We start from the raw sequence: 24,697 nt of genomic DNA, 5'->3' as shown, positions 1-24,697 counted from the left end.
TAAGGGTTGGGGTTAGAGTTGATGTCTGCGCTTAGGGTTATCTCATGATATGGCTTCAAGTCTACACAATGATCTTTCCTCACTCATAAACTGCTATTGCATCTTAATTATTTATATAGGTACCTGGATAGATAATAAGTACCTAATACTGGAAATACTTACCTAATTAATATAGTGGTATGTAAGATAGGTTAATTAGTAGACTCGTTTTTCGAACCTCTGTGCCGTAACGGTTCTCAATAAGATCTTTATACGTTGACGCGACGAAGATGAACAGTGATGTTTCTTATTAAGACCCAAACTCCATACAAAAAACCCCCACGATTTGATAACTTATTGGGTTAGATTGTATTCGGCATAGGTCGTGGAAACATTTCGCCTTCTAGAACCTTTCGAATGTAAGTCCATTGGGACACATCGTATGAATGTATTTAACTTATTACTTCATACTTAATAACTGCGATATCTATTAAGAAATCTTAAAAAGATACCTGTGTGCGATTAAACATATCTTGAACGCATAAAATATGGCTCATTAAAGAATAATCTTGAGCTGAGGACTTCAATCTCTTGATACCATGTTAGACAGTTGATGACGTAATCAAAAAAAACTCGCGCTATCTCGCCCCTTATTCTCCGATGAATTAGAACATACGCGTAACATCTAAGTGTCTAGCATCTCAATCAAGTATTATCTAGAGGGGACTTACGCGCAATCTTCAGCTCTCCCATAATGGCGAATGAGAGTTGAGCGATTGTTGATGATCGGGAGGAGATCCGATGGCGATATATCACGACATCTAACCTCCAATTGGCATCATTATGATCTCGAAAACTCATTCTGCAATGCTTTCAACAGGCATAACTGAGAGCTGATAGATATATATATCTGGAAAGAAGAATGATGGCCTATTCCTTTTATTGATAAGCATTGCTAACAGAAAATTTCTGCCCGATATCACCTCGTGGTATAACTCATCTTAACCGGCACTGTTTGTGATTTTGTGGGTTATTTAAGATCAGGATATCATGTCGACACTCTGAACCCCACCACATATTCGTCATTGCAAGGTTAGAAGACTGGGAATCCATTGGCGGCCATAGTACCTGATATGGCGAACCATCTCCGATGGTTCATGGTGTTGTAAAATATCTGGAGCTTCGTAAAACAACATCATATTACTTACGGAGAGTGAATTAGGCGGGCGCATGAATGTCTTTAGACACAATAGTCTTAATATAGCGAAGTGAAAAGATTCACTGTAGACTTACTGAATTGAAATTAGTCTACTGGCTTTTGGGTCGCAGCCTCGTGCAGTAGCCATAAACTGGGTAACAGATCGATAGGTATTTCAATATCCGGGACGGATGTGAACCCCCACACTGGAGATCCCAGGAAGCGCGGCGGCGTTGGCCCGATGCGTGTAGCTAATTATCGTTGCAAATGATACCATCCAGCCGGTACCGTGGCGTATTCTCCACCTCTACTTCTATATATGAGGCGGGAGTTCTGAGATCGACCAAGCTCATACCCGGGCGAACTCATCATCAAGATGGCGACCGTAATTGTTAAGAGTAGTGACGACAAGAAAATTGTCACCGAGTCGACTACTTCGCTCGACAGTGATGGCATCCAACCACTGGGCGTTCCCCAGGAAGAGAAGAGGTTCTGGTTTCAACGCGCAAGGGGTTTCGACCCAGAAACAATTGCCACACAGGTAACAATTATCTGGCCCGACGCGATCCGACTTCACTCAAATCGCTAACATGGGAGCACTATTTAGCCCAGCGTTTTCGATGATCCCAAGACAGCGGAGACGTATATGCCTGGAGATGACTGGTATGTTATGCTGTAGGTTGTTTTAAAAATTTGGCGGGATCTCACATGTATCGTCAGGGAGAACTCGCATCGTTTCGACCCCAAAGCTCGGTGGACGTGGTCAGAGGAGTATGCGATAATCCGCAAGATCGACTTCAGGATCATGATTTGGGCCTGTATCATGTTCATGGCGCTGGAATTGGATAGAGCAAACTTAGCACAAGCTCTAACCGACGACTTCCTAATCGACCTTCATTTAACCACGAATGGTACGCTTCTTGTTCTTCGTCATGTCGAATAGTGTTAACCATAATGTAGATTATAATCTGGGGAATACTGTGTTTAAGCTGGCATTTCTGATTGCAGAACTTCCTTCTCAGCTTGTCTCGAAGTGGATGGGTCCGGACAGGTGGATCCCTTCGCAGATGGTCCTGTGGAGTATCGTGGCTGGAAGCCAATTCTGGCTGTCGGGTCGGACTTCGTTCTTGGTGACGCGTGCTCTTCTCGCATTCTTACAAGGAGGCTTCATCCCCGACGTAAGTTCCTCGTCCTTGCCGTGTGCTCTCGTGTTGATTGTCTCATGTCAGAGAAATGCTAAATGTTTGATGCGCAGGTTATTCTTTATCTGTCCTATTTTTATAAGCATCATGAGTTATCTATCCGTCTCGGCTTCTTCTGGACTATGATGAGCGTCGCCGATATCCTCTGCGGTCTCCTAGCCGCCGGGTTCCTAGAAATGAGAGGCGTATTAGGATACGCTGGTTGGCGCTGGTTATTCTTGCTTGAAGCTCTGATAACTCTAATAGTCGGATTGTTCTCATTCGTCCTCATGCCACCAGGTCCCTGCCAGACAGCCAATTGGTTCCGAGGGAAAAATGGGTGGTTTACGCCTCGAGAAGAGACTATCATCGTCAACAGAGTCCTACGCGAGGACCCGAGTAAGAGCGACATGCATAACCGACAGCCAATCACGCCGAGACTGTTATGGAAGTGTCTCAAGGATTTCGATCTTTGGCCGCTGTATATCCTCGGGCTTACATTCCAGATCCCGTCGACGCCAGAGCAGCAATACCTGACGCTTTCCCTCCGACAGATGAATTTCAGTACACTCACATCAAACTTACTCTCAATCCCATGGACTGTACTCCACAGTATGAAGAAGAATCTATGAGAAAACGGTAGTGGTAAAAGTCGCTAACTGTTCGATGTAGTTATCACGATGCTCTCCCTCACATACGCCGCCGAGATATTCAAGGAACTTACCTTCGTTGCCATAATCGGACAACTCTGGATATTGCCTTTCCTAATTTATTTGAATGTCGCGAACACGGCGAATGTTAGCAGATGGGTCATCTGGGCCGTGACCACACTCCTGCTGGCATATCCAAATGGTGAATCCTATCTACCGACCTCTTCTTTTCCATTCTCGTAGAAACGCTAACATGCGATTGATAGCACATCCTATTCAGGTCGGTTGGAACTCGCGCAACTCTAATACAGTGCGCGCTCGGACGGTCTCGGCTGCGTGCTACAATATGTTTTGCCAGGCCGGCGGTATCATATCGTCGAACATATACCGCGCGGATGATGCGCCTCTATATCGCAGGGGTAACAGACAGCTTTTGGGAATCCTCATAATGAACATCGTCCTTTACTGCCTCACCAAAGTGTATTATGTCCTCAGGAACAGGTACAGAGATAAGAGGTGGAATGCAATGACGGACGATGAGAAGCTCCAGTATCTCTCGACAACAACTGATGAAGGAAATAAACGTCTAGATTTCCGATTTCAACACTAGATGGAGTGGAATGGAATGGGTTAGAGAAGACAGGTTAGGTGGATTAGACGGATGTGAGTTAGGTTATGAAGAAGGTGAAGGATCCAAGTCGTGGCCGGTTCCAAATTTTAGAATTTGATTTAATAATTGAAATCGCCGATAAATCGTATTATGTAATGAGTGGTTTGTTGCATAGTTGAATACATGACAAATCACATATGCTTTAAATACATAAGCAAATCTAAGTAATATGTGTTTCCAGTCTATTTCATTACCTCGTCCTCTGGGATATTTGAGATATCTAAGCAAGCATCAACATTTCCATGTTGAATTCCTTCTAAATCTAAAATGCACCACGCAAACGGTATCTAATCCAATTGAAGAAAAAACCAGATAAAAAATGGAATATATCATCGTCACGCCGTTATCCATAGATCACGCACATACGCGTAGAAACAACATCATCTCAGCCCTTCAACACCCCAGCTTCCCTTGCAACATCTAAAATCTCGTCTATTACCGGGGTCACGTCTGTTCCCTTAAGCGGTACCCTATGATTTCCGTTCCACTCAACCAACCTCGTACTCGCCGGGTCGCAGTATTCCTCGTACAGTTCGCGATGTAGATGCAAGCCCGGGTCGCTTAAACCGTGCACGTGGATAGTCGGAAGGTTCAAGATGTGTTCCCCTTTCATTATCTCCATCAGATCTGGACTGCCTATGAGCCCGATTTGCGACGGGTGATGCAGCATGGACGACCTAAACACGTCAGGTGCCAAATTCACAATGGGCGCCCGCCCAGCCATAAGCACCGCGAATTTCCAATCCGAGCCTGCCACCGCGGTCCCCAATTTCGCCGCTCGAATTTGCTGTCTGAATAGTAGGCTCGCCGCTAACTTAGCGCCCTGACTAAACCCGAGCAGGCCGACCCACAACCCCGTAGCGCCCTGGCGATCGTCCTCTTCCATAGCACTTTTAAGCTGGGCATCGATCTCCCCGATAGCGGCGTCGTCCTCGACTTCGGGCTGATCCGGGAGCCAGCGCAACCAGCGCTTGAAGGGGCCGTGCTCGGCATAGACGGACAGGACGTCCGGGCCGGCGGAGGACTCGTAAGGCGCCTCCGCGTAGACAAGCCGGAAGTAGGGTTCCAGCATCCTCGACATGACGCGGCATTGCAACCTAAATATGCGGGCGTTGGTGCCGCCGCCGTGCAAACAGAGGATGCGCGGCAAATGCAGCGTCGAGTCTCCGTTGCGCGCCATGATGGGCGTATAGCGGGTGTTTCGGACGTATTATTAAGATGATTAAATGGTGGTTAAGGCGCTGCTTACTATCCCTGGCGCGATTTATGATGCGGGGGGGATGTCAGACGACGATGATGTGGCTTGGGGTCCGAATAGAATTCAACTACGAAACACGGGCTTTATATGGACATGTTAACAAAAAAGAAGAATCGACGCATGCAAAACAGGCTGTTTTGAAGCAAAAGAAGTTAAGGCAAGATGTCACCGGTGAGCGACAGGTTGTCACCTTAAGCCGCAATGCAGAAACTCCGGTTGCCGCTGACATGTGTCGGAGAGGGGAGCAGGAGCAGGATTTATTAATGAGACATCTCGACAGCCAATCAGGTTCTTTCGATACATTCTTGTCTCGGACTTCACCAACTCAAAGTCTCTTCCTCTCGCCCACGCCTCCGCCTTGCTTACCTACTACCTACCTACATCTGATAAGTAAGCCGGGTTAGGTAATTCGTGTGGACGCGGCGCTAACAAACCGCTGCGACAGGTTTCGTAAGCTGTGGATGCGGAGTAGACTCCGGGGTATTAAACGCAATACCTACTTGCTTAAATTGTCAGACAATAGCACTTCATATACTAGGTAAGTAGTAACTACCTAACATGCTTTTTAAGACAGGACTATCCAGTACTAATCGTTCAGTGACAGTGACGTTCATGTCTTGGGTATAATGTTGTTTCAATCATTGAAGCCATAGCCATGAACCAATTTGCGGGGAAGTACTGGAAGTAACCTTGGTCTTGGCGTCGTTCATACTACTTCGTACAAGTTGCGACTTCCTGTGGCCAACTGCATCCAGAGCTTATAGTGTAGGTAAGTATAATGTTAGAAAGAACACTCTTAACCATCCTATTAGAAGGAACGCAGTTACCTCCCAACCATATTTAGGTACATTATTCCAACTGGTTCTATTCGATTCAACCATAACGCAAAACAACACACAACACCAAGTCAAACAAACACCGCCATAGGTTTAGAAAAGCTCTAGTATGCCACCATGACTCAACACTTGCCATCAGAGATATTGTACATTATATTTACTTGTATCGGAATTACGTATGATGACCTCAAGTCATTTAGGCAGGTGTCAAGATCCTAGACAGGTCAAGCCACCGATCTTCTATTCCACCGAATATGCATCTCTCGGCTGAAAAAAGATCGCGATATATTTTTCAAAATTGCAGCACGCCCTCACCTTTCAAGATGCCCTCGAGTGCTCGTATGGTACGAAATCGGCAACGACGTTCCCTCTTGGTATCTCCCTAATCAAGCTGGTCTTGATGACACTCGGGCATCGCGCAACTCGCTCGAGGAAGATGCAAATATGCAGCTCTTCTATCTCGAACTAGCTTCTCAAATAAGGGATCTATTCTGGTTTTCTTTACAGTTTGCCATGAGCGGGGATCGGAATACCAGTGATTCGATTAAAAATGAGATGTCTAAGCTCGAGGACTTCATGATACAGTTCTAGAAGGCGTTGGATACCATGCCCAGACTACATACTCTAGCCTGCCAACCGATGCACCCATGTCGCCTATTAACCAAGTCGCCCACTGCCTATCCAATAACAGCTCAGCTCCTGAGTGCAGGTTTAGGTTCCATTGGGTCCAACATAACCCAGTCTGCTCACGCCCTCTTACATCTTGGACTGAGGATGCCGAGTTTCCCACAACATCCAAAATTTGGATTAACTCGATTCTATTATGCCGATACCAATGGACATAGCGCTTTGCCCAACATAGGACTCAAGTACCTTCCTACCCTCTTCCCAGAATTAACGCATCTCGATTTGTGTATCAGCATGACAAAGACCCGTCAGGACCTGCATCAACTACGCGACTTCATCATGGCAGCGAAGGGTCTTACGCACCTTCGATTATGTTTTGAGAGGAGTTATATCACAAAACATGAAACAGGTCCGCTTTTCGACGGATCCTATGTTGTCCTAAGCCATCCTACATTTCATCTTCCCAGACTACACTATCTACACATCACGGACACGCGGATTAGCCATCGCAGACTAATCCGCCTCGTCAAGAGACACGCAAAAACGCTTAGATTTCTCCGAGCAGACGAAAATATGCCCCCGGGGATAATCATAACATTCGTAAATATGATACTCTCAAATGAAATCAAGCTAGATGATCTTATCATCATACCCTCTAATGTCGAGGATTCTGTGTTTATCCTGTTCGACGACTCGTTCAAGAACAGCGACATATTGCAGAACCGAACCCTGGAAGAATATATTGCAGTCAGCAAATTTGCGTATGTCCGTGGTAGGCAGCTTGGTTATGGGATTGATACTTGGAGGACTGCAGCTATCCTCGATAGCCGACGGCTAACTGCCTTAGTGGATTATGCAGATGACTTTGAATTGTTGGATGAAGAGAACGGAGACTGGAGGGATAGACACGGGCTTGTATTTCACGCTGATCCCGATAATGATGTTATTCCGAATCCGGAGCAGGACCCAATCGAGGCTCGCGAGCTCGCCTCACATATCAAGCGGTTACGCGAATCACCATGGTGGGTCTAGGAATCCATTTTCGATTGGCGACCTCAACCGCTCTATCGCAATGGTCACAGGGTTACTGTTCAACGCCCCGGTGGAAGACTACTATGTTGTCCTACCGAGATATGGCAGTTTCAACATCGTAACGGAGAGATTGCTTTCGCAGACGACCCTCTGGAATATTGGTCGGACTGGGAAGGTAGCGAGGCGGGAGACGCTGCCGTGCCAATGCCGTTCGCAATGGACGGAGGGGCCGTTAACACATTTAGGATGGAGGTGCTATACAGAGAGTGGTTTCCTAAGTGGTTTCCTCCCGATGAGAACGTTTATTAGTTCAGACCAAACTAGGTACTATGTCACTGCTTGGTGGCAGGGTTATAAAGCATGATACCAGTCGGAAACTGATAGCAGTGCTGGGATGTCACGACCGCATCCATATGTATCCCGAAACTTATACTATAACATTACGAACCTCGATTATTTTACGAATTGTGAACGCATAGTGCTAGAACCCAAAGATTTGGCAGCCGGTGAACAGCAAAATCTAGAATTTGTGTGGAAGAGAGACGAGACACAGTGAGGAGGATTTCTGTTCTTTTGCGAAAAAAGGAAAAGTTAACCCTACCTATTCTTGATGCTTCATATGCAAAGCTCGACATAATCGGGGAAAATCATACGGAGTCTTGATAATGAATGATCGCCAACGCCAGGATCTCGTTACGAGTTCTCGGAGATTGCTTGGGCATGAAACGAAATGTATCTAGTTGTGTACTCGTCCTACGAAACTAGGACGGGCAGGAACTCATCCACAAGGTGGTGGATTCCAAAGCCACCTCAGCTGCCACAATATAAGATGAGCCGTTAGGTATTCTTAGCACCGAGCCCCCACCAAAAATTTACGGCGATCTATTATTCACGGGCGCCACAGCTCCGACTAGCTGCGCAGAGATAATGTTACCACTGCCGATCCGATGACACGACGGCGTGCGGCGTTGCGGCTGAGTTCGAAATCTTGTGTTCTGTGGAATGGCTGACGACGTCAAAATATATAACCTTTTCTTCCTACAAGGCAGTCATCACGCCCCCTCGTTTCAAACATGGTATCACGAACTGCGCTTTACTTAGAAATAATTGATGGTTTCTATGAATTTGAATGCGGACTATACCCAAGTAGTAAAAGACGAGCCTCATTATTTTTTGCAATGTCAGCAGCCATAATCTCAAGAGGAATAAGAAACTCGTCATGATCGTCTTTTGGACGTTTCCTTGAAATTTCAGCTGTGATATTTTTGGTACAGCCTTATGGAGATGAATACAATTCTTAATGAACGAAAAAATATAAATATTTCGTCAAGATTCCCTATTGCCTATCCCCAACTCACTCAACATCATCTCACACACAATTCAATACTTTCAATCAGACCATATCCAAACCTTCTTCACATCTCTATCACCATGAAGTTCTCCGGTCTCATCGGCACTCTCATGACTGCCTTTTTGCTCCCTGCAACCCAAGCAACCTGGTGCCAGCTCTACTACGATGACAAATGTGAGAAGGATGCCAACAACATCAGCTTCAACTGTGCCGACAACGGCATCATTGGAAGCGGCGGAGGGTTCATCAAGTGTCATTCCACTTCCCACAACTCTAAGCCGTGTTTGGCCCATCGATACAATGACGCCAGCCAATCAGCTGGTATAGAGAAACAAATCAATGCGGATCAGTCCTGCATCAACATGGACGGCGCTGGACCATACTACAAGCTATACCTGTTGGATTAAGATCTGACGTGTAAGACTCTGAAATCAATCGATACCTACATGGCTAGAAGCTAATTGAATGATAGAGTATAGCGTCTTCGACCTGTATGCCGAAACTCGCTGGGGGTTATTGTTGTTAGAATTGCTCGGAGGTCACAAGGACCCTTTGAGGGGACCCTGATGGGTCTCCGAAGAACGCTCATTTAGTATTATATTCCAGGTGAATTGGATCATCATTTTATTAGACAGTCGTTAGCTTAGAATTGGTCAATTTATGTCTGCATTCACTGTCTGCAATTAAATAGGGGTTGACCCTTGACATTATCAGTTGTGCCCCTATTTTAGCTTTAAATCACCCATTTTCTCTAAATTTTCATCATACAGCACACATTTAGCAAGATATACGTTGTTCGCGAGATAGATTGTAATTAGGGTTGTTAATCAATAATAAGAACGTTGGAAACCAAGTTATGGGTAGGTGCTAAGTAGGATAATGGTTGAGATTGCCTACAATGATCACTAGATTACATTCTAGATATAAGATTCAACTTGTTCGCAATATAAAACTCCCAATTCAGAATGACAAAACTCCCAACATGCTCGTTTTGAGGGAAGGTACATGAGTACCCAAAATCTGAAGATATCTCCAACACGCAGACTAGATGTCTTTAATACATGATCTCAGGGGGAATCTTACACGACAACCAGTCCGGGGCAAGTAGCCGACATATATGTATCCATCTCCAGGATATGAGCTCTGGGATGGTATCCGGTATTTATTAGTTAGGATGATTGCTAGAGCAATAGTTGCATATCATACCAGAAGACGAGACCTTCTCTGTACAAGCGCAAGATGCACACGAGCATGTGTACGTGTTTGATCTGCGATCCCGGGTCGCGACGTCCACAGGGGAAGAAGTCATGTTGTAGGAATGTATCTTGAATGAGTTGGTTTTTGTTAAGTATGAGATGGTGAGTGTTGATGGTTTTGATAGATTTGTAGGTATGTTTGTAGATGATGATGTTGGTGATGAGTACATGTTTCTGGATCTGAGGCGCCGACGATGGTTATATATCTGGAGGGAAACATCATCTATGTGTGCACTTGGTAGTTGTGGAAGAACTCCCTCAATGGAATTTTACACTTACCAGTCGTTGTGCAACAACGCGAAGAGTCACTTTTGGCTTATAATTTTTATACAATGGGATTGTATTCCCATGTGACGGGTTTATCGGTTGACTGTAAGCCTGAATATGCACTTGGCCCGCTTATAGGTATCGTACGAATCCTACTTCGGATCATAATAGGTGACTGTGTAACACAGGGGATATATTAAATCACAGTGCAGTACAGTGATATTACCACATGGGCAACTTTTTTCTGACACCATCCTGAATGATTGTCTATTAACTTTCTGCGTCAGACGTTCGCGAATTTCCTGACTTGCATTTCTGTCATGCGTCATTTTTCAACTTCAACTCGTCCATAAACTGGGCACGGGGCCTGAATATCACATTCGGCCCGTCATGGTCGGCTGTAAATATATCGTAGAGCTGATACTCGTCCACTCGATCTCTACCGTCTGTCCTGCCGGGAGTTCCTCCCCCTACTTTTCCCGCGCTTGTGGGAGCGGTCTCGAAATCGAAATACCACAGTGTCTTGGCGATGGTTAAGCTTGTCTCTAGGTACGCCATGGCCTTTCCGGCACAAGCACGGTCGCCTAACGCGAAGGGCACGAAGGCTCGGCGCATGATAGCCCGCGTTTCCTCGTTGAATGCACCGTCCTTACCGTCCTCACCGTCGAGCCACCGCTCGGGGCGGAAGGCGAACGGGTCGGGGAAGTATGCCTCGTTGTGCAGCATGCTATACGGGCTCACTCCGACAGCGACCCCAGGGGGAATGACGTGCCCGTCCACAACCCACGGACTGTCCGACCGAGGCCGCGTGGCTGAGTAGACGTCATCCTCACGCCAGGGTGTAGCTGTTGTCGGGGGTGCGACGCGCATAGTCTCGTCGATAACGGCGCGGAGGTACTTGCATGAGCTAAGCTGTGGACCGCCGGCGATGGCTTCACTTGAGGTGAAAGTGGTACGGATCTCGGCCGCTAGACGTGCGTACACGTCCGGGTGGCGGGTGAGGTAGAAGAAAACAGCACTCATGAGCGTAGACACTGTCATGCCGCCAGCCATGACAAAGAAGGATGCTTCAGACCACAAGTCGGTACCCTGAAGGCCCTTCTCGCCGTTAGGTGTGATGTCTCCAGATGCTACCGCGTAGAGGTCGTATGCCGAGTCCTTGGGCATGCTCATACGCGTACCAATCATATTCCTTAGCGCGTTGTAGAACTTGGGGATCTGCTTCCGGCCGAGCCAGTGGATCACGGGGTCGACAAATGAGATGTTCGGCCATGCCATGTATAGGCCTATGCGGTAGCTGGTCGCCTTCATGGCTTTTGGGATTATCGTGTTGGTGTCCTCAGTCTGTGTGTTCAGCTCATACCCAAAGGCGAGAAGTCCGACGACATCGGCACCTAAGCGCTGGCACCGCATCGTCATGTTGACGACTTCGTCCTTCTCGGTGGAGGCGAGAAGTTGGCGGAGAAACACGTTGATCTTTAGCGTCATGGTTGGCTCAAAGAGGCGCATGGACCGCTCCGTAATGAGCTGCCCGACTACTCGCCGCTTGTGGCTGTGTTCTGCCCTGTCTAGGGCATTGAACATGCTTGGCCTACTGGTACTAAGAAGCGATTTTAGATAGACTTTACTCTTGGTCACCCGCTGGCTGAGGTAGATGTCTGGACTTTGTTAATAACGCCGATGTTTCGGGGTATGTGATATCCCCACCCTGCAGAGCTGTTACTGTGTTAAATACGAGCCGATTCGGTCCTTGCCTCACCACGGGGCCTATTTGTGCTCATCAGTGAGAAGTCCAGGTCAAAGTATGATCATGTGTACCGTATTTTTGATGATCTTGATATGTGGCTAGGTGAAGCCGTCTCTGAGATGCATGGATGGCGGCATAGCCGTCAGTGAACCGGGCTAGCGGTGGCCCGGGAAATTTGCTCAAGGGATGAGAATTAAATCTGGACACTAGTATGAAGAGTATCTGGTATGATTAATCACTACTCGCTATGTTGGAGCTTCAGACCACGTACCAAAGGACCAAGGAAATAGGCAGCCAAAGCGGCGTATGATGCGAGTGCTGGCATTCTGTCTTTGGCTTGCGAGATGCCCGAGGCAAAATAGAGTATGAATTAAAGCAACCAAATAACAAATAGTCTTAATTTCTTAGTCGGGGACTAAGAGAAACATGAAGGATGGGCGAAAAGGGGGAAACGAGGCTCTAGAAAAATTACGCGCGCAAAGAACTAAAACTACGCGGCTCTCGATATTACGAAATGGGTCCTATGAAGGCTTCAGCGTTTGGGGTTACATAGGATGTAACTGTTGGGAGAAGAAAGAGAATAAAGCATAACGGTAGTAATGCCGATGTATGGTAAGCCAACGTAATCCTAACCAACTAGAACTTTCAAGGTTGCCTACTAGGTAGGTATATTACTTTCTACGTGCCATTCAGCCCCACGAGCACAAAGAGAATGAGAGTGTTCTGGCGGATGTTGGATGAATTAGGGTGGGGGCTGGTAGTTTATGGCCAGGTGTTGCAGCTGTTGGTTGTCTTGTATCACCCTACCTACCTAGGTACATAAGACTTGAAGCTATTCAGGGCTTAGCGGATATGCAATGTATGTCTTGTATCACCCCAAACGAATGTCGAAGGTACGTGTTTGTAGTCGGGATCTGCGGTGGCGTGGCTCCGGCTCCTCCCGTACGCTATCTGTCAGCCTGTTCGATACACCAGGATGGGTGTGAACCAAGTATTGACGTAGTTACCTAGGCTGCTAGGTATGTACTCCTAGTCAGCAAGGCTGGACCATGAAGAAATCTAAAATACCCCTCAGTGCTCTCACGGTAGGTATGTAGGCAGGTAGGTATTTGGTGCCTATTTATGATGTGGGGCTGGAATCTTACATGTCCCCGCTGCCCCGGCAGTGAGAATTAGAAATGGTTTCATTGGATGCACTGTGCATACGAAAGTGGGAAGGCACAGTCTTAGGGGCGATGATCATTTTTCTGACCCCGTGGCATAGGCAAGTAAGTACCTAATTACCTAGAATTGATGCGAATGTACAATAGGTACCTACGAACGCATTAGGTTACTGAACTTAGGGCTGAATCTTCACTACAGACTCGTAAGTCGGAAAAATGAATTTGATGGCGGTTATGAATTCCATGTTCCTATTAGGTGGATACATATCGTGCTAGTAACAATTTCCGTTCTATTTCAGGTATCAACCCGCTTAAGATCGCATCCATGGGTGCTGCCGCTCTACGATTTCGGTCTCCTGGTACGTCGACGGCTGATGGGCCTCCTCCGATGTTTTCGAAAAAGCCACCTCGACATCAATGTTCGCACCGCGTCTATGCTCCGTCCTTTCCCTAGGCTCTAGCTCAGACAGACTCACTACACTCGTTCCGCCATCGCCCATCGCGCGGTACTCTCTCGGCCTCACTGATACGTTCCCAATTGTCGGCGGCCAGAAATTAGCTCTCCTGGACTTGGACGATTCTTTGTTTGATTTCTGGCTATTCAGTAACGACGCTAGCTTGTGGATACGGTTCTCGCCGATGGCCTTCGGGATGCACGGCACAAAGAAGACGAGAAGGACGCATGACAGCTCTCCAAAGGCCCAGAAGAAAAGAGCGCAGATACTATAGGTAGTATCGCCCTGACCGCTATATTCGGCAATCCAATTGTAGTACAAGCGCCCAATGGCGCAGCCACATGCGCTATAGGAGTGCGCCGATTAGCAGTGAATCAATGGATACCGGAAAAAGTAAAAACCTACAGCACTCCTACAGAGAAAACGGTAGCGACACCGATCCGCCGACTCATCGTCATCTGAAGCCTCCATATTATCTTCTGTGGTAGAGCCAGAATAAACGTGTCAATGGCGAGATTAAAGAAGGCCACGCCCACATCCAACGCCCTTCGATTCGAGCAGATTCCTTCAACCCATGGCTCCCATGACTTCTTAGGCGGCGTGCAGTTGAAAATGGTGGCGATGGTTGCTGAGAAGTAGAGCATCACATTGGTGACGATAAGCACCCAAGCCACCCAGTAAAAGCTATTGCGCTCGCGGTGAGGTACAAAGATGCGGATCCATTCGAGTAAGATGGCAGGTTTGGCGAAAGTCATGGTAAGGCAGTAGCATATGGTGAAAATGATGAGTATCTGCCACGAGAGCGTGTAAACATAATCGGCTACAGCACAAAGTTGACAGGGAAAAGGGGGGGAAACAAAAAAATGCGAACCTCAGCGATATCGAGGTAGTCTACGAGGCGGACATTCCACTGGTGCACGAAAAATCCCGAGATGTGGTAGATAGCGAAGAGATTACCAGCACAACCTACAAAAGCTGCCTAGATACAGGAAGGTGAGAAACAAAGGCAACGCGGCTAGCTTAGGAGAGAATATGGGACGTACATATGCTAGAAGTCCTAGGTCTGTGGTATACTGTGTTACTAGGATGGTGCGAGGCGGGCAAAAGTACGGTTTTGGATACTTACAATCCTCAACGTGTGCCTTCTTGAGGATGAAACGTGAGTATAATCTCATCAGGCCCGCCACTGTCGTCATGAAGAGGCAAAAGACGATGATGAAAAGTCCCCAGGCGTTGCCGTTGGGTGGGTTCTTGAAATTGGAGATCACGCCATTAGGAGGCTTCAGTGCGGCGCCTTGGAGAATCTCCTGTTGCTCCTTGGGCGACAGATTTGGAAAATTATCCAAAGATAATGACATAGCAGCGACTCTGGAGTTGAGAAAAAACTAAAGAATTATACGATACAATGAAAATGAAAAGGGGGAAAGGGGGGAGATGACTGATTAGATCGCGGTCATTGGGAGGATGGACGGGTACTATTTTACCTGTCTGATGCGCCGCTCCGGAGCATTCTTACCCACTCTCCGAGACGACTCTTTCTAAACTAAGATGCCACCTATTTGAAGGAGACCGAACACCGCGACGATCTTTCTGCATGTGTGGATCAGTATGTGGGTAATATCGGCCCTGTTGGTACTGTTTGAAATAGTACCAACCGGCAGTTGGTGGGAATAAAAAGAGGGCTTATGTGGATAGGGTGTGGAAGCAGATTTTTAGGCAGCTTGTGAGGCTGAATCAATGTAACCGTGATGAGAAAGGTAAGCATTACGCTTACATGGGCACACACTATAGTAGGTTTTGTTTCCCTTTCAAGAACTTGGCGCCAGGGGCGTTTTCGATCGGATTTTGATACGCGGCTTCAATATCTTAGAGTTGGTGAGAACGACTTACATACAGGCAGACGATGGACAATTGCATTTTAATGTATTGGATGTCCTGAATGTGCGGAACTACCCACGAATACTCCTCCTACCCTTCTATCTGTTGCACATCGAGGACACGGAGGCTTCTGCACTAATCGTGACTGCTACATTTCAAACCGCCTCCGTACCCAGACTCCAATCCGTCAGACTGATGAGCTCTTCAAGCGACGTTGACGATGGCTTTGCTGTCGTGGGTCTGTCCTTCAAGCTGCCACAGGATGCAGTGGATGTTGACAGCTTCTGGAACGTCATGGAGGAGAGAAGGAATCTGATGACCGACTGGCCAGAAGACCGCGCCAAACTCGACTCATTCAATGATGGCACTTCAGATAAACCCAACACGGTTCGTTCCCGAGTCTATTCGTATTGTACTTCTACATTATTAACAGGAGGGCCTCTAGCTGCAAACCTTTGGAGCTCATTTCACTAAAGATGATCCAGGCGTATTTGACGCACCTTTTTTCTCTATCACAGCTAAAGACGCGGCTGCTATCGATCCGCAACAACGATGGGTTCTGGAAGCTGCTTACCTGGCTTTTGAAAATGGTAAGACATCCATAGACCCCCCTTTCTCTATGAGAGGTATATATGTTGGGTGGGACGCTAACTTTAATGTGCAGCTGGCATACCTATCGAGTCCCTCCGCGATAGTATGACGGGAGTGTTTGGGGCGTCCATGTTCGACGATTACCTACATATGCTTACCAAGGATCCCGATGCAATTCCAAGACAAGCAATAACAGGGCTAGCGCCGGCACTGTTGGCGAACCGGTTGAGCTGGTACTTTCAGTTGCGTGGGCCTAGTGTACACATCAATGCGGCATGCTCGAGTAGCATGATTGCACTGGACATGGCGTGCAAAGCTATGCGGGGAGGAGACGCTACTGCCGTATGTTAAAACTCATAGACCACTCATAATCTGGCTATGCTTACATCCACTCTTCTCCGAGCTCGTACAAAAAATATAGGACGAGATGGGATGCTAATGTAAGACGATCACGTTTATCTAGGCCCTCGTAGTTGGATCCAACGCGCTCCTTAGTCCCGAGAGTTCGCTTTTTATGTCGAATATGAATGTGCTATCCCCAGATAGCAAGTGCTTTAGTTTTGATGCTCGCGCGAACGGATACGCCCGCGGCGAGGGGGTTATTGCCCTGGTCCTGAAGCCGTTACGAGACGCCATCAAAAATGGTGATGTTATACGGGCAGTTATCAGAGCATCGGCGTCCAATCAGGACGGCAGGACACCTGTACTCACGCAGCCGAGTGCGGACGCACAGGAGCTTCTAATCCGGCACGTGTATGAGAAGGCTGGTCTTGATTTTTCAAGTACAAGATATGTCGAGGCGCACGGTGAGCAGACCTCCCTTTCAACTCAATATCTATCTTCCTAGTCTTACGTGCTTGCTTGATTTCAGGGACTGGGACGCCAGCTGGTGACCCGGTTGAAATGACGGCGATCGGGAAAGTTTTCAGGGAATCCCGTTCGCCTCAAGAGCCATTATATGTGTAAGTTAATACCGGCTACCTGCCACCTCATCATCTAGCTCGGGCCTGGTCATACCTCTGACTGATATTCAGTGGGACCGTCAAACCCAACATTGGACATCTCGAGGGCGCAAGTGGACTTGCTAGCTTCCTCAAGGCCATCCTGGTTCTCGAAAAAGGCATTATTCCTCCAACAGCACTCTTCGAGACCATGAATCCGCAGATCAATGCAGATTTCTATAATGTCCAGGTATGCTGTTTTTTAACCCGTTTATACTGACATCTGACGCCCTCGTCAAAGTTGACGCATGACCGATAAGAAGCTAACGGGAATAGGTGCCCACTAGATGCATTCCTTGGCCTTCACCTGGCTTACGCCGCGTATCTGTCAATTGCTTCGGCTCCGGTGGCTCTAACGCGCACATAATTCTCGATGACGCGTTGAATTTCCTGCAGAGCCGAGGGATAGCTGGCTACCATCATTGCGTCTCATCTCCGTCGATCGTCAACGCGGCTAGTAACGGCAATATGCTGAATATCATCAACGACCGGGTTGACTCTCTAAGGAACGGCAATTACGAGAAACGAGATGATTCGTATACCAAGGGTCGAAGAATGAGATTGCTCGTCTGGACTGCCGCAGATTCAAACGCCGTACGACGCACCTTGACTGCGTACCAAGACTATTGGCATCGTGTCCATCTTACTAGCAATAACCGTCTTCTGGACCAGCTAGCTTACACGCTTGCCTCGCGGCGAAGTATTTTGCCATGGAGGACTTTTGCTGTTACGGGAAAAGAATCGAATACGAACAGCTCTCTTGACACTATTCCTGCATCGCAGCCGGTCAGGATATCACCTGAAGGGACTGGTATTGCCTTCGTGTTTACCGGACAGGGAGCACAGTACACCGGTATGGGTCTGGAGCTGTTACAATATCCCTTATTCAAGAAGAGTCTGGAACAATCAGATAAAATATTAGCTAGCCTCGGCTGTCAGTGGTCGGTATTTTGTAAGTCGAGTTTTTATCTAATACCGGATCCCCCTTCTGCGTAAACCTCCTCTTAGGTATACCGACTAATCATACACGATACACAGCGGGCCTTCGCGACGCAGAGAGAATTCATGACCCAGATCTCAGTCAGCCATTGTGCACCATTCTTCAGATAGCGCTAGTAGACCTACTTACCAGCTTCAACGTGGTACCGGTAACTGTAGTTGGCCACTCGAGCGGAGAGATCGCAGCTGCATACGCTGCCGGCGCCCTCTCGCAAAGATCAGCTTGTAAAATTGCCTACTTCCGTGGACTAGTCGCTAGGAGTCTCCGCTCCATTGCGGAACCCCCGGGAGCCATGATCTCCGTTAACCTGACCGAGTCTGAGGTTCCATCATATCTTAGCAGGCTTAACACATCCCGACAGTATAGAAACGACAAGCAGAATGCTACTGGGATTCACATCGCCTGTTTCAACAGTCCCACTAATCTCACGCTTTCCGGTCCGGCGGATATTATAACAGCACTGAAGGACCTGCTAGATGAGGAGGGCGTTTTCGCTCACAAAATTAACACAGGCATCGCTTATCACTCCCCTGCCATGCGCGTCATTTCGGCCCAGTACCTCCAACTAATGGGTTCTCTCGACAATCACGGCGAGCGATCCGGTCCTGGTATTACAATCATCAGTTCTGTTACCGGTGGCCCCGTAGAACACAAATTACTTACAAGACCCCAGTACTGGGTAGATAATTTACTCTCGCCGGTGAGGTTTACGGATGCTGTCCTGCACCTCGCTAGGAATGCCAACGTTACTGACCTAGTCGAGATTGGACCGCACAGTGCTCTCAAACGCCCAGTATGCGAGGGGGCTCCCTCTATGCGGTACCATTCCATGCTGACGCGCTCAAAATCACCTGTAGAAACCACATTGTCTCTTGCAGGAACCCTCTTCTGCAGTGGATATCCTTTGTCTATATTGGCGGCCAATGGCCAGACAGAGGGCGAGATGCCATTCCTCGTTGACTGTCCACCATATCCATTCGACCACAGCCGGCGATATTGGCATGAGTCACGACTTAGCAAGGACTTTCGCCTCCGGACGTCTTCGCGGGGATATCTTCTAGGAAGACGGGCTCATGACTGGAACCCGTTACAACCCCGGTGGCGGAACTGGCTTTCTGTGGAGGCGATTCCATGGTTGGCTGACCACGTCGTAAGTGTATATTCATCCGCCAGGCCTGTTATACACATAGGCAGCTAGGTATGCTCAGTTCATACTAACCGTCGTTACGCGCCATAGGTCAGCGGTACCACAATCTTACCAGGAACTGGCATGCTGGTAATGGCGATCGAAGCCGTATCTCAAACGGTGGCTACAAACACAAACGCGCGCGCTATCGCTGGCTTCCTATTTAAACAAGCCACATTCCTTGCCCCAATCACTGTCGGTGGAGCCATATCGGACGCCACCGAGACCGAACTGAGACTAAACCCAGTCCACAGGCCGCATGAGAAAGAATCTACATGGTACAGTGTCAGGATATTTTCGCATTCTAAGGAACGGTGGTCTGAGTGTTTCCAGGCCGACATCCAGGTACAGTTTGAAGAGACAAGCCCGGGATGTACACAAGTGGACGGCGGGCGTGAGAAGCGGCTAGAAAAGCAGTCGATGTATGAGACCGGGAGACGGACAGAGGCGTCCTGTTCGCTAGCCGTTGACAGTCGAGCTTTTTACGACTTTACGCACGACCACGGTAATGCATACGGCGAAGCTTTCCAGCTGTTGACAAATATAGTCTGGGATGGAAACCGGGCCGCAGCTGCAAAAGTCGACATGACCCAGATACTGACAGAAGCGGAAGAGCAGAGTCATAGTCCTGTGCATCCTGCCGTTCTTGATACACTGATGCAATTGCTTTTCGCACAAGTATCCTGTGGGCTTGCTAAGCCGGTCCCGACATTAGTACCACAGAGGCTTGCTAATGCCTGGTTTCCAGCCCGAACGTGGAAACAGGCAACGCGATTCGTGAGTGTGAGTTTCATGGCGCACAATGACGGAGGTGGCAGCGGCTCGACGGGGGTGGAGGGCACTGTGTATGCGCTAGGCGATGACGGCACGCCGCTCTGTGCGATAGAACACCTCGTTGCAGCTCAAGTAGCGAAGTCCGGGGTAGTCGACCAGAACGTCGCTCAGGCGGGACGCAACCTGTTGTATAATTTATCGTGGAAACCTCAATTGAGCTCGATAGGTACCACCGCGCTACAGAGACTCATTCACGACATAGCTACTGTAGCCCGCAGCGAGGTTGACACCACTACCGATATATTAGAAGAGATATATCCCCAAGCAGAATTGGCCATGCGCATGGCCACACGAAAGGCCCTCGATGAAGTTTCACCCGAAGAGATTGTCTCAAGTCCCAGCCACATACGTAAATATGCCGCCTTGCTCAGACGGGTTGTTGATAGCCGAGATCTCGATGAGACACTCGGTGAGCTAGCCCTAAAATGGCTACTTGATGAATGCGATTCGGAGTTTCCGAAGTGTCGTATTCTGCCCACCGTCGCACGCGCTCTCCCTTCCGTCTTACGTGGTGAGATTGACCCTTTAAACCTCCTCTTCTCTAGCGGGGCGGCCGAGTCATTCTACGATGTATTGTTCCAACAACACGTCTACGATGGGCGGCTTAAGACCTTTATGGACCTACTATCACATGAGAATCCCAAACTACGGATTTTAGAAGTTGGCGCGGGGACGGGCGGCTTGACGCGTCTGGTCTTAGATATCTTATGGGATTTAGAGAAAAGGGACGGCTTTCAGGGGACGAGATTTGCAGAATATACATATACAGATATCTCATCGGCGTTCTTTGACGCGGCTAGAAGGAAATTTGTATCAGCTGAGGGCCGGGGCGTCACTGGCGAGGAGAGTAGGATTACCTTTAAAACATTTAATCTGGAGAAGGAGCCGGCAGATCAGGTAGGGTTTGACGACTCGAATGGCCTTTACGATGTCATCATTGCAGGAAGCGTACTTCATGCCACGACGAACTTGGCGTCCTCGCTGGGCCGAATCCGCAAACTTTTGAAGCCTGGGGGACGTCTCATTATTCAGGAGATCACGTCCCCAGAGAGCGCCTGTATCAATGTAGGATTTGGTCTGCTCGAGGGTTGGTGGATGGGGACAGAAGAGTGGAGACTAAATACGCCTCTTGCAACAGTGCAGCAATGGGACGAGTTGTTGCTCGAGACGGGCTTCTCGGGTGCTGATCTGACGCTAGAAAATTCGCAACACGACGGCTCGTGGTTCAGCAGCATTATGGTTTCGACCGCCGTCGCTGGGCATCAGCGATTAAACGGACTGCTAGTCAACGGAGACCAACACCACTCCAAGCCTGAGCTGGAAGTTATTGTAAATTTGGACTCTACTACACAGCGAGACGTTGCAGCCACTATCGCTGATCAGTATCCTCAGTCGCGCATCGTATCGTTAGAGCATATTAGGCGGGACGAATGGAAGCCATCGACCGCCACGACGGTCGTATCCCTTCTTGAAATCGGTACACCTTATCTGGCCAACATGTCCGAATCAGACTTCCAAGATATTCGGAGACTTATCCAGCGCGTACAAAACTTGTTGTGGGTGACATCTCCAGCTCACCATGGGGAGTCATACGCACACTATGCTCTAGCTATCGGCTTCTTCCGAGGAATCCGCACCGAAGAGAGCAGCAAACACCTCGTCTCCCTAACTATCGAATCATGTGCATTGGGTAACGAGGGGAGTTTTATAACCCAGGTTTTGAAATCGTGCTTCATTGACCAGTTGTCATCTACCGAGTTGGAGTTTGTGGTGCGGGATGGCCAATTACTTATCGGGAGACTGACGCGGGAGGTACAGCTAGATCAAGAGCGTGTAGACCGCATTGTTCCACGTCTCCGATCTAAGAGCTGGCAGCCCGGTCCACCCCTCAAGTTATCGGTGGGCACTGCCGGCATGTTAGATACCCTCCACTTTGTCCAAGACGACGCCACACAAGCCGATATCCTCCAGGTCGGTGAAGTCGAAATTGCGGCCGCCGCTTGGCCCGTCAGCTTTCGCGACGTATTAATCGCCCTAGGCCGCCTCAGCTCCCAGGAAGGCCTGGGTTTTGAGTGCGCCGGTTCCATCACACGCATCGGGCCTGGTTGTCCTCCAGAGTATGATCTACACGTCGGCGACCGTGTGGTTATAGTTAGCCCGGGATGCATGCGAAGCCACCCGCGGGCACCGGCGCACGCGGTGTTCAAGATTCCGGACACGCTCTCTCTTCAAGACGCTGTCGCGGCCATCAACCCAGGCATGACAGCCTATCACGCGCTTATCAACGTGGCGCGGCTACAGCCTGGCGAGAAGATCCTGATCCACTCGGCCGCCGGGAGCACAGGGCAAATGGCGATCGCGATAGCCCAACAGTTCCTCGGCGCCGAGGTGTTCGCCACTGTCGGCTTCGACGATAAAAAGCAACTATTAATCGACCGCTTCGGCATCCCCGATGATCATATCTTCTACAGCCGCGACACGAGCTTCGCTCGCGGCGTCATTCGCATGACGGGCGGGCGAGGTGTCGACGTCGTGCTTAACTCCCTGTCGGGCGACGGTTTACGCGCCAGCTGGGAGTGCATGGCTGCCTACGGACGCTTCATCGAAATCGGAAAGGCGGATATCGGCAGCAACTCGGTCTTGCCTATGAGCGGGTTCGCGAAGAACGTGAGCTTCTCGGGCGTGGATCTGCTGCATATCTCTTTGACTGACGCGGGACTGTCGAGGAGTTTAGTTAGTAAGGTTCTGGAGCTGGTGGAAAGTGGAAAGATCAGAGTGCCAGGGCCCTTGACTGTGTTTCCTATAGGAGAGGTGGAGGGGGCGTTTCGACATATGCAGAGTGGGAGGAATGTGGGGAGGACGGTTGTTACGATGAAGGATACAGATATGGTTTCGGTGAGCTTTATACATATACCCCTACAGTGGAAGAAGCCGGGCTTCTCAAAGATTATAGCGACTGATCATTCGAACAGAAATATACAGTCCAGGGGAACGAGTGGAAGTTTAATGCTAACGCATCGTATATTATTGCCGGAGGATTCGGTGGCCTTGGCCGGTTCATCCTCCGCTGGATGGCGGACCGAGGTGCCAAGAATTTGATTGTCCCGTCACGGTCGGGAATTTCTTCAGACGAAGCTTCCAGAATTGTGAAAGAACTTGGGGAGAGAGGTTGCCGTGTAGTGGCTCACCGCTGCGACGTAGCCTCTGCTTCAGATCTGTCGGCGTTGCTGGAAGAGTGCTCTACCACATTACCTTCGATTCGCGGCTGCATTAACGCAGCCATGGCATTACAGGTATACTACAAACATAGTTATGCCCTTCTATGCGGACTTTACATGATTAACCTCTACACCAACAGGATTCTATTTTCGAGAACATGAGCCATGCGCAATGGTCCACAACCATTCGGTCCAAGGTCAATACTTCTTACAACCTCCATACCCTCCTGCCTAACAACCTCGACTTTTTCATTCTCCTCTCGTCCCTCGCCGGGATCTACGGACCCGTGAGCCAGTCTAACTACGCCGCCGGATGTACCTTCCAGGACGCCCTCGCGCATATACGGAGTTCAGCCGGCCACCCCTCATCGGTGGCGCTCGACCTAGGCTGGATGCGCACAATCGGTATCGTCGCTGAGCGGACCGACTATCGCCGTCACCGAGAGCGGGCGAAAGATATGGATGCTGTAGAGGAGGACGATTTAAGAGCGCTGCTAGAGCACTTCTGCAATCCTGATCAAGGAAATCAGAAACAGAGAAGCCAAGTCCTTGTCGGAGCCGTTATACCAGCTCATTTTAGAGCACGGGGCGAGGAACCTCCGGAGTTTTTAGACCGACCGTTCGTAGCCGGGTTTGATAACATCTATGACAGTAGCGGTAAGCATACCGCCGGAGTCGCGGGGGCATCATCCGAAGTCACCAACCCGTCTATCCTGTTCGCGCAGGCCAGCACTCCTCAGAAACGGAGTGAGGTCGTAGTTAACGCGCTAAAGGGGAAGCTAGCTCACGCGTTATGTGTCGATGTGGAGGAGGTGGATGCCCGCAAAGGCCTATCAGATTACGGGGTCGACTCGCTTATGGCAGTCGAACTACGCAACGGGATCCGGATTGACTTCGGAGCAAATGTTGCGATCTTTGAGATTATGGGTGGAGTGCCGATTATAGCAATCGGACAGCTAGTTGTTAAAAAGGTGGCTGGTAAATAGCATGGAAGATGAGAGGAACAGGAGGGCAACAAGGCGCAAGGGATTCGTCACACATGATATCAAGACTACGGGGGGAATAACTAGGTAAGTATAGTTGGTATATCATAATATGAAGCTTGCTGTTTATTATCCATGGGCATCTAGACATCTATCCCCCCTATACTCATAACTGAGGGGGTGAGAGGCTTGGCTTACCTCTTCCTATCTTTAAAATAATAGTCCTTCACAGTCCTTGCATTCTCCCGTTCTGGTTCCCAGATAGTTCACCACCAAATTCGGACAGTATGGAGTGCATGCCTTAGGATCCGCGCAGACGGGGCTGTAGTTTCGGAC

At 48.8% G+C, this 24,697-nt stretch overlaps 7 protein-coding genes across 7 annotated transcripts; 4 read left to right on the top strand and 3 right to left on the bottom strand.

Moving 5' to 3' along the window:
* Nucleotides 1-1,553: 1,553 nt before the first annotated feature.
* On the top strand, nt 1,554-3,618 carry GGS22DRAFT_182317 (MFS general substrate transporter; the record flags this gene model as incomplete). The annotated part of the gene is made up of 7 exons (XM_047963953.1): nt 1,554-1,718; nt 1,785-1,840; nt 1,898-2,088; nt 2,138-2,355; nt 2,433-2,970; nt 3,031-3,210; nt 3,275-3,618. The coding sequence occupies 7 exons, from the start codon at nt 1,554-1,556 to the stop codon at nt 3,616-3,618; spliced, it is 1,692 nt and encodes a 563-aa protein (XP_047814302.1).
* A 445-nt stretch (nt 3,619-4,063) lies between these two features.
* On the bottom strand, nt 4,064-4,858 carry GGS22DRAFT_193238 (serine hydrolase FSH; the record flags this gene model as incomplete). The annotated part of the gene is made up of 1 exon (XM_047965361.1): nt 4,064-4,858. The coding sequence occupies one exon, from the start codon at nt 4,856-4,858 to the stop codon at nt 4,064-4,066; it is 795 nt and encodes a 264-aa protein (XP_047814301.1).
* A 1,520-nt stretch (nt 4,859-6,378) lies between these two features.
* GGS22DRAFT_193237 (uncharacterized protein) lies at nt 6,379-7,431 on the top strand (the record flags this gene model as incomplete). The annotated part of the gene is made up of 1 exon (XM_047965360.1): nt 6,379-7,431. The coding sequence occupies one exon, from the start codon at nt 6,379-6,381 to the stop codon at nt 7,429-7,431; it is 1,053 nt and encodes a 350-aa protein (XP_047814300.1).
* Nucleotides 7,432-8,583: 1,152 nt separating this feature from the next.
* GGS22DRAFT_174943 (uncharacterized protein) lies at nt 8,584-9,452 on the top strand. The gene is made up of 2 exons (XM_047963175.1): nt 8,584-9,199; nt 9,255-9,452. The coding sequence occupies exon 1, from the start codon at nt 8,710-8,712 to the stop codon at nt 9,187-9,189; it is 480 nt and encodes a 159-aa protein (XP_047814299.1). The 5' UTR covers nt 8,584-8,709; the 3' UTR covers nt 9,190-9,199; nt 9,255-9,452.
* A 1,000-nt stretch (nt 9,453-10,452) lies between these two features.
* Nucleotides 10,453-12,776, bottom strand: GGS22DRAFT_84245 (cytochrome P450). Its single transcript, XM_047968246.1, has 4 exons — nt 12,324-12,776; nt 12,124-12,274; nt 12,013-12,072; nt 10,453-11,963 (listed from the first exon to the last, which is right to left on the bottom strand). Exons 1-4 carry the CDS (start codon nt 12,375-12,377, stop codon nt 10,624-10,626), a joined length of 1,605 nt encoding a protein of 534 aa, XP_047814298.1. The 5' UTR covers nt 12,378-12,776; the 3' UTR covers nt 10,453-10,623.
* A 660-nt stretch (nt 12,777-13,436) lies between these two features.
* On the bottom strand, nt 13,437-15,223 carry GGS22DRAFT_84149 (uncharacterized protein). Its single transcript, XM_047968245.1, has 5 exons — nt 14,797-15,223; nt 14,714-14,733; nt 14,542-14,649; nt 14,076-14,461; nt 13,437-14,016 (listed from the first exon to the last, which is right to left on the bottom strand). Exons 1-5 carry the CDS (start codon nt 15,026-15,028, stop codon nt 13,527-13,529), a joined length of 1,236 nt encoding a protein of 411 aa, XP_047814297.1. The 5' UTR covers nt 15,029-15,223; the 3' UTR covers nt 13,437-13,526.
* A 520-nt stretch (nt 15,224-15,743) lies between these two features.
* On the top strand, nt 15,744-24,364 carry GGS22DRAFT_182315 (uncharacterized protein; the record flags this gene model as incomplete). The annotated part of the gene is made up of 11 exons (XM_047963952.1): nt 15,744-15,935; nt 15,994-16,138; nt 16,213-16,481; nt 16,603-16,945; nt 17,011-17,101; nt 17,174-17,330; nt 17,417-18,092; nt 18,179-19,290; nt 19,378-23,055; nt 23,133-23,453; nt 23,519-24,364. 11 exons carry the CDS (start codon nt 15,744-15,746, stop codon nt 24,362-24,364), a joined length of 7,830 nt encoding a protein of 2,609 aa, XP_047814296.1.
* Between the last annotated feature and the right edge of the window lie 333 nt (nt 24,365-24,697).

This window comes from Annulohypoxylon maeteangense, assembly GCF_022496945.1.
Source record: "Annulohypoxylon maeteangense strain CBS 123835 unplaced genomic scaffold GGS22scaffold_26, whole genome shotgun sequence".
Classification (NCBI taxonomy): Eukaryota; Fungi; Ascomycota; class Sordariomycetes; order Xylariales; family Hypoxylaceae; genus Annulohypoxylon; species Annulohypoxylon maeteangense.
This window is presented reverse-complemented; position numbering and strand designations above follow the sequence as displayed.

Coding starts and splice junctions, on each gene's coding strand:
- GGS22DRAFT_174943 (XM_047963175.1), top strand. CDS start 8,710: ATGGAGATGAATACAATTCTTAATGAACGAAAAAATATAAATATTTCG.
- GGS22DRAFT_84245 (XM_047968246.1), bottom strand. CDS start 12,377: ATGCCAGCACTCGCATCATACGCCGCTTTGGCTGCCTATTTCCTTGGT. Junction 12,275..12,323: donor CCTATTTCCTTGGTCCTTTG/GTACGTGGTCTG, acceptor TAATCATACCAG/ATACTCTTCATACTAGTGTC. Junction 11,964..12,012: donor CACAGTAACAGCTCTGCAGG/GTGGGGATATCA, acceptor AACAAAGTCCAG/ACATCTACCTCAGCCAGCGG.
- GGS22DRAFT_84149 (XM_047968245.1), bottom strand. CDS start 15,028: ATGTCATTATCTTTGGATAATTTTCCAAATCTGTCGCCCAAGGAGCAA. Junction 14,650..14,713: donor ACCTAGGACTTCTAGCATAT/GTACGTCCCATA, acceptor TCCTGTATCTAG/GCAGCTTTTGTAGGTTGTGC. Junction 14,462..14,541: donor ACTACCTCGATATCGCTGAG/GTTCGCATTTTT, acceptor CTCTCGTGGCAG/ATACTCATCATTTTCACCAT.